The 8,765-nt window shown below is 38.9% G+C and overlaps 1 protein-coding gene across 1 annotated transcript in view; it reads left to right on the top strand.

Moving 5' to 3' along the window:
- Positions 1–8,765, top strand: part of CDK19 (cyclin-dependent kinase 19) — a 131,061-nt gene that overhangs the window by 110,745 nt on the left and 11,551 nt on the right. The window contains exons 8-10 of the mRNA XM_009893627.1: positions 3,277–3,420; positions 3,682–3,751; positions 4,969–5,041. Coding sequence (XP_009891929.1) covers positions 3,277–3,420; positions 3,682–3,751; positions 4,969–5,041 — 287 coding nt within the window. The remainder of the gene's footprint in view (positions 1–3,276; positions 3,421–3,681; positions 3,752–4,968; positions 5,042–8,765) is intronic.

The raw sequence follows: 8,765 nt of genomic DNA on the forward strand, positions 1-8,765 counted from the left end.
AAACCAAACAACAGTAAAAACTTTTTACCACGGGTCATTCCTGAAACCTAATGACAGGAAAGTGTGGGAAACAGAACCATCCTTATAGGAACGGTTGTATTACTCTGGTATATTTATTAGGATCCTTCCAGGACATCCGATAGAAAAACTTTCAGTATCCAGTGCAACCTTGTAGGACCTATATATTTTCAGTGGTTCTAACAAGTTAAAATGGATACTGTCTGTAGTTTGTCTCTTATTTTTGGTGGTTGCTTTTAAACAGAAATGTTATTTATAATGAAATTGTTATACAGCATTATAAGAAGTTCTTCTTGTGCTAAGAGGCAGATGTGTGCTAGATTAATAATGCACTGTAGCTGAAAAATACTTATGTGTTTGAAGCTTTGCCCCTATAAATGCCTACTTCTGAGGGGTAATACTTTTTATTTGTAATAGATTTGGAATAGATGTAATAATGATTAATCTTTTTTAGGGACCACAAACTGAAAACATATGAAATGGCCCTGGATAGGGAAATTGCTAATTATTGACACATTTTTCTATAGTTAAGAGCTGAAGTTTGTATTTGGTTGACTAACATGAACAATGTAGGAGATAAATACCTATTAGGACTGCTTGTATTGATGAAGCTTTTAAACTTGCCAGAATTTAATGAGGCGTTCCTGCTAGAAAAATGCCACATGTGGTAAATAATTACTGTAAATTATGAGTGTTACTTAAAAAAAAAAAAGGGACTAGCCAAAATGGGCAGAAAATCATTAACTGAGAATGGTTTCAATATGTGCCAAGGATGTGTTTGAGATCGGGTTACATAAAAGTTAGATTCATGAAGGGAAGACCCTGACTTGCTTGAGCTGCATGGCTATAAGGCCTTTTCCAGCTGTTTAATCTTCACTTACGGAAACTAAAGCTTCAGGTTTTCTGTACTAAGTATTTTGTGTTACTTTATATTAGTTCTTTGAAGCTGAAGAGTATCTGGCAAGAGACCTGAAGGGTGGAACCCCAGTACTATGAACTACTAGAGACTGTAATGACTGATCAGAGCTAAAGTATTCTCATGCTTGACTTGTCCAGTTATGCCATCCCATAGAAAATACAACAGCAGCTTGGGAGTTACCAGTGTTTATTCAGATGTAACTTCCAGTTGGTACAATGTCTGCTTTTCTGAATTCTCAAAGGGTTTAAAATGTGCTCTCTGCATTAATCAGAGTCAGGCAGTGGGAACGCGTTGCTACAGCGGCTCTGCTCTCATACAGTTCAGCTGATGAAGGAGGAACAGATTTTTGAAGTTTGCTGTGTTACATCAGGGAGATTTCCTGGTTCAGCTTTGCTGGCAACAAGAATATTAGATTTTTTTTTTCTTTAAAAGGAAAAGGTCAGTCTGGATAGAGCAGTAATGAACAGGATAATGAGCAGTGGCCCAGCCTCTTCCTCACTACGTGAGAGACAGTGGGCACTGCAGAAAGCCATGAAAACCAAGAGGGCTGCAGCTCTTCTGGCCTCTGGATAAACCATCTCCAAAAGGATTTGTTATCTAGTAGGAAAATGAGTAAATAGATACTGTTAAATGAAGATGCTATTCTTCAAATAGTAAGTAATTTCCATTCTGGAGTAGATAATTTATGCCTACTACCCAGGCAGGAATTGTGATTAATATGCTGCATTAGCTGCTTGAGCAGATAAAATCTCAAGAGCTGAAGATCTTGTTTTCATGCAGATAAGGCTAATAAGAAAATCAAAGGAAGATAAAACCCTGAGAAAGTGATGTAATGCACAGAGCAAGTTATACCCTGTTGGAACTGTAAAGTCTGAACGGAATGTTATCAGACTTTCCTGTAAAGGAAGTAGGGAGAAAGGCTTATAAACTGGGGCACCCCAAGCTCCACACCTGTAACATGATGTAAATGGAACTGACCTGTTTTGGCAAACATGTGATGGCTCTTTTTTCCTTCCCTACATAAAGAGAGCAGTGCTTTTTTTCTTTCTCCCGGAGGCCATGTGTCTCACATGCAGCATGGCCAAACACCACCATTGACAGCAGGTGGGGTTTTGAGTCTCAGATTAGTTGCAACAAACAAGAGACTTCTCTTGGGGTTCTCTTTAGTCTGAATCTAACTAACCAAACTCCGGTTGGCTATTTTTTTTTAATCTCTTAGACCTATAAAATAGGGATAACTTGTTTTATGTATTTATGCTATTAAATTTGATAAAATACAAAAGGTTTCTCAGGGTCATATAGTTTAACCTCAACTGCTAAGCAAGTTTCCACACTCTTGTATTCAGCAATCTATGCTGAATCTAGGCCTTATTCATCTGATCTCCATCTTTTCCCAGAGTTATATCCCAGACGCGTATTTGCCAATGTAGCAAACTCATTTCTTTTCTGCTAGTAACCTTCTCACTGACAAATTCACACTTTCATTTTAAGATGCATAATAATGCATCCAGGTCATACGGAACACTAAGATGGGTGATGATAGGAGTAACTAGAATGAATATGTGTAATCTAGAAATTTCTGCTCCTGTAAATGAAATTCATATTCTTTTCCACAATAGATTTAATTTTGAAAAACATATTAATGAGAGATTTATGAAATAGATGTTGTTATTTTCTTTCATTAAAACATTAGTATATCATGCTGTTCTCTGTATGTACATAAGATGTAGATGAGAGAGTTCCACTATTGTTCCAGTGGGCGTCAGTTGTCAAGTAGGACTTTCTTTTTTTCCTTAAAGTTTGGTAATCACTCTTCTACTCTTGATTAAAATTAGGATTTTGTCTCTCCATTTTAACGAGCTTGCACTATTTGGCTAAACATATGAGTCATTAGTCTTTTCCTTCTTAGTATTTATTTGGTTATCAGTTGTCTGTTTGGAATTGTTCTGAAATATGTGATAGAACTTTTATTTCAATGTATCTTTATAGAGGATTTATGGTTTGGTTTTGATGGTCAGTTGAATGCCCTTTATTTGCTGATGACACAGCTTATTGTGTAGGTTTCTGCCATAACTGTGAATAAGGCAAGTGCTGGACTGCCACTGAACAACTTGAAACAGAGTTTGGAGACTCTAATTTTGACTGGAAAAAAACTATATCTCCATATTTTACCCTTTTTAATGTATTCTATTAATGCATTATTTTTAAAGTACTGTAGGTAATAATACTGTGAGGCATTTTATCTGTGGTTATACAGGTTGTTGAGAAATTGTGCAGAAACAAAAATCAGAGTGATGAAGTACAGTAAGTTTGCATGAATTATCCTCCTTCTTTCTTAGATATTTGGGCAATTGGCTGCATATTTGCTGAACTATTGACTTCGGAACCTATATTTCACTGTCGTCAGGAGGACATCAAAACAAGTAATCCTTTTCATCACGATCAGCTAGACCGCATTTTCAGTGTAATGGGATTCCCTGCAGGTAATTTATTTTCATTAAAGCGTCAGGTGTAATGCTACTGAGTTGATTATTATTTTTTTTTCTAAAGGAAATGACTAGTTGTTTGTATAGGTATGGAGAAGCTGTCAGTTTGATGGATTTGGAAATGCTGACAATTATGGAACAATAGCACTGGCCAACAAATGAAGTCAAACTACTGCTGTAGTTATTTCTTCTTATGTGTTACTTAATCTACACTTTCAGAATTGTAAATGCTTCTCCTTTTCCCCCCCCCTACCAAAGATAAAGATTGGGAAGACATAAGGAAGATGCCAGAATATCCAACTCTTCAGAAGGATTTTAGGAGAACAACGTAAGTGATTATAATGCAACAACAGTCCAACGAATGTAGCAGATAGGCGCAAATTGGCTCCTATCCTCTGAGTTTTTGGGGAGGGGATTTTGGAGTGTTTGAGTTCTAATGCTGTGACAGCTGTCCTATTTGAATTAGCTGTTTTGCTTGAATGGTGTTCTCTCCCTCAGCTGCTTGTTAAAAGGATCAACTGAGTGGCCTCCTCATTTCTCTAGAAGGGTTTGTCATAAGTGCTATTTAATCTATGGCAGGCACAGACAAATGAGCTTGCTTAAACCACTTGTATTAGCTGTTCAAGATAACTTCATTCATTTTGTGTGAGAAGGAATAGGGAAGCACCTCCTTGGTTCTTTTGACCAGCAGATATGTGGAGACAGTGAAGTAGTGGACAGAAATTTCTGTGGAAGGTAGTGTGTTCAATAGGTTGTGATGCAAAGCCTATCTGGGATCTAAGAATTTTCCACTTTTAGTGTTTCCTCGTGCTTTGGCTAAATTAGTCTAAATTGGTGAAGTGGTGGTGATAGATCAGAGGGTGTAAGGAGCAACACATACTCTGTTGTAAGGCAGAGGACATGGATTCAGGAGTTTTGGATTCTGTTTCCAGCTCCGATGTGGATTCATTACGCTGGCTTTAGATAAGATATGAAGCTTATCTGTGCACGAAGCTTATTTCTTTTGAAAATGGCAATAGCTAACCTCTGAATTTGTAGATTAAAGGCAAGCCACAGGTCATACGTATTTGTGGCATTTTTGACCTTGGGGACTATAAGGACTGTATGGTTTGATGCAGGTTGGGGCTGCAGAGAAAGAATGGTAAACTAACTGCTCTGTCAAATTGCAACTGGAAACAATTTGATAGCTTAGCTTTTGTGCTCCTAAAAACTGCTCTACACTTTCTGTGGCAGAGTTGCTTTAGAAAGCCAGAGTATAAACTTCAAAATGAGTTCCTCTGTCATATACCCAACAGCTTATCCATACACTTTAAAAGTTGCATGTTTCATGGAAATAATCTGTACACAGCTGATACTACTGCTATTAGTGTAAAGCACGCTTAGAGTGTCAACTGCTAGATAAATATCTGACAAGTTTTCTGATAGCAGTTCTTTTTACAGTTTACTTATAAGGGCTGGTAAATGTTTTTGTGATTACTTGGTAGAGTTCCATATTCTTAATGCGCTATTATTTCAGAAATGTCTTTGTTTAACTGTATTTTTTAGATATGCCAATAGTAGCCTCATAAAATACATGGAGAAACACAAAGTCAAGCCTGACAGCAAAGTTTTTCTTCTGGTAAGTACAACTTGAAAATCACTGTGATGATACAAATGAAATGCATTTCTAATGGTAATACCTGTGTCTGTTCTTCTATCACATTTTAATGAACAACGATGTTAAAGAAAGCTATTTATCACTGACTAGCCATTTTTGAGATGTGTTTTCTTCATATACATTCATGCTGAGGGTGTGCTTAAACTGCTGGTATTGAAGATCTGAATGTTTTATCTAATTAAGATCTGCAAGGCAGTCGTATACCCAGCCTTACCCTTAGGTCTTCTGTGCAAATAGTGTAGTGAGTATTATATATCCCTTGCTTCCATGTTGTTTCGAGAGCTAAAGAGCTCCCAAGAGTTAAAAAGTCTCATGAAGAAAGGAGAAATTTAGTTATTTCCTGTAGTAATTTTCTTTTTTTCCCTTCTTTTTCTTCCCTCTAATGATAGTCCACCTCTGTTCTGTGAGTGATTCCAAACAATATCGCTAAACATGTATTTGCTGGCTACCTCATTGAGTCATTCATTGTAGGTGGCTACAGGGTTGCTCTAATACAGCATCATTTCTGGATGCCTCTGTGATGACTTGGTGCTGTCTAAATTTAGGAATAAAGTTCAAAGTCACTTTGCTAGTGCTGTGAACAGGGAGTCTCTGTAATGAGGCTGTTAGTGCAGCTTGAGTTCTAGTGGTCCGTTTTCATCACTAGTTAGGGATTCCGCATAGCAGTCTTCTCTCTAGGTCCTGGCAAAGATTTGCTTTTTGGCTCATATCTGCTAGATGATGACACAAATCGTTGTAGAAACAGAATAGGTTGATCCCAAGGGGGTGGAAGGGAAGCATTCACATACAAAGTGTGAGTTTTCAAGAAAAAATAATTGACTTTTTTTAAACTCAGCTTACTGGGCACGCATTGGAATGGTCTGGAGGAAGAGTCGAGGTGAAAAGACAGCAATTATAAGAGACATCGTTAGTTAGCACCTGAATTTCCCCATTTTCCTACTATTGGTGGAAGCTACCAGAAAGCCTGGTGGAAAGGCAAAAAAGCAAATAGGTTGTTGTAAGTTTGTATGGCTAATTCACCAGCTTATATGGCTATGAACACTAAGTTGAGAGCCATCTTGCGTGGGTAGGCTACTTTTTCAGAGGGAAATATTAACCAGATCTCTAAAGAACACACAACTAACTATAGGGTGGCAAAATATATGTACACATTTTGCGACCCTATGGCATATTATATATATTTATATATATATATATATAAACGAAGGAACTTTTCATGATGGAGAAGTAGTGAGACAAGGTTATTACGGGGTGACTGAACAAATATACAGGTGTCTACCTGTTTATTCCCCTATATAATTGTGAAAATGAGAACAGAGATTTCCAAAAGTCTAAGAGCTCTTTCTGAACATCATGAAGAAGACAGTTTGCTTAGCAGGGTCGGTTCTCTTAGTCAAATTTTTCTCTCTGTCCATAATCTGGATGAATAAGGGTGGTTTAGTGATCAACCATACAGGTGGAGGCTGGTCTGGAATAGGTCAGTCTCCCAATGCTCTGCATAAGAATGCCATGGACAGCTTTCCTAACTGCCTGGTGGAAAAGAACCTGGGGGTGTTGGTTGACAGCTAGCTGAATATGAGCCAGCAGTGTGCCCAAGTGGCCAAGAAGGCCAATAGCATCCTGGCTTCTATCAGAAATAGTGTGACCAGCAGGACTAGGGAAGTGCTTGTCCACCTGTACTCAGCACTGGTGAGGCTATACCTCGAATACTGTGTTTTTGGGCCCCTCACTACAAGAAAGACATTGAGGTGCTGGAGCGTGTCCAGGGATGGGCAACAAAGCTGGTGAGGGGTCTGGAGCACAAGTCCTATGAGGAGTGGCTGAGGGAACTGGGGTTGTTTAGCAGAGAGAAAGGGAGGCTGAGGGGAGACGTTATCATTCTCTACAGCTACCTGAAAGGAGGTTGTAGCAAGGTGGGGCTTGGTCTTTTCTCCCAAGTAACAAGTGATAAGATGAGAGGAAACGGCCTCAGATTGCACCAGGGAAGGATATTAGGAAAAATTTCTTCACCCAAAGGGTTATCAGGCATTGGAATAGGCTGCCCAGGGAAGTGGTTGAGTCACCATTCCTGGAGGTATTTAAAACACGTGTAGTTGTAGTGCTGAGGGACATGGTTTAGTGGTAACTTGGCAGTGTTACGTTTACACTTGGACTCTATGATCTTAAAGATCTTTTCAAACCTAAATGATTCTATGATTCTGATGCTGCATTGAGGAGGTCCATATACCTAAACTGCTACAGGTATGCTACAGCATAGAGGCTCAGTATCTGCCTTATCTTGTGAAAGATCCTAAAAAAAAAAAAAAAAAAAGGCAGGTTTTGAAGTAAAGGTATGCATTGCACTCCCAAATCAAGAGGTTAGAAATGTGTCTGCTAATGAACTTGGAGGTATATGTATTCTGAAGCAGACTCCCTAAAACTCCTTGTCCATATCCAAAGTAGTTATGTTTGGGGTTTTTTTTGAGGTAACCTCCATCTTGCAAGGTTACTTCTGAATACATCTACTTTGTAACCTTCACTGGTCAAGACTTTGTGCTAACAAGTCTGGCACGTGGAGAAAATATGATGTCGAGCAGACCAGTGCAGGATAGCTAGTGACTCTTGACAAAGAGGAGGATATTGTGCCACTCTGCTGATTGACATTGAATCTTAATATCTACAAGAAAGGCAGAATGTTTTCCATCCAGGAAGAGGCATCTGTTCTTGCTGGCCTGGAAAAGTTACAAGCATAGTATTTATAGCTGTTGGATCATGCCAGTAGAGCCTGACAGTGGGCAATCTTGAGAGCTGCTGAGCAGCATGAGACTGTTGATGAAGTCCAGTGTCACAGGCTTTCTATATTGTGTTAGCAGCTGCTACCCCGAAAGCAAATTGTGTCCAGACATTTTTCATTGTTTCCTAGGAGCAACAGAAGCTACAGAAAAAACAGACTCTTGACAGTTGGTTCACAGTAGCATCACTGATAGGCAGGATACCTCACTTCGAGTGATGTTGTGTGGTATCACCTGGGATGGGCAAAATGATTGTTTGCTGGGATGGAGGGGGATTACTAAGGGAATGAGCAGATCATTAAAAGGTTGAACATATCTTTAGGTTTTCTACTGTGGTACAGCAGCATTATCTTTGAATGACAAAGAATACAGGTCACGTTTGGAGGCAGCTTTGTGATGAGAATTCTATATGGCAGAAAACTGGAGGAGTTTTCTCTTGAGTAATACTGCAGCAACCAGTTCTGAGAAAGGAGTCCAGGGGCCAGAGGCTGATGTTTTGGACTCTTTGAGCAATGACCACATCTGGTACTGAAGACCAGGATTCACCTTATACAAAACATGAGTGTTTGTCCCTGTGGTCACTGTGGAGGAACTGGGAAGAAGAAATTTGCATCACTTGTAAAGGTGTCACAAGCCATTAAAGCTAACAGAAATTTTACACAGATGGAGAGATGGTGATTTGAAATAAAGATTACCGAATACCAAAACTGTTGTCTGTGTTCATTGTATCATGTGAAGTCACTGTGTGGAGAGCCAATGTCACTGTGTAAAGAACCAACAGCACATTAGAAGTTGAATTTGTTAAGATATGCAGGAAACATAGGATTAAGAGTTATCTGACAATACAAAACACAGTAAATAATTATGCCATGCGAACTCTCCAGCTGTGTGCAATGCAGGACCATCTTGAGATG

Source organism: Charadrius vociferus, unplaced genomic scaffold (genome assembly GCF_000708025.1).
Source record: "Charadrius vociferus isolate BGI_N301 unplaced genomic scaffold, ASM70802v2 scaffold359, whole genome shotgun sequence".
Taxonomy (NCBI): domain Eukaryota; kingdom Metazoa; phylum Chordata; class Aves; order Charadriiformes; family Charadriidae; genus Charadrius; species Charadrius vociferus.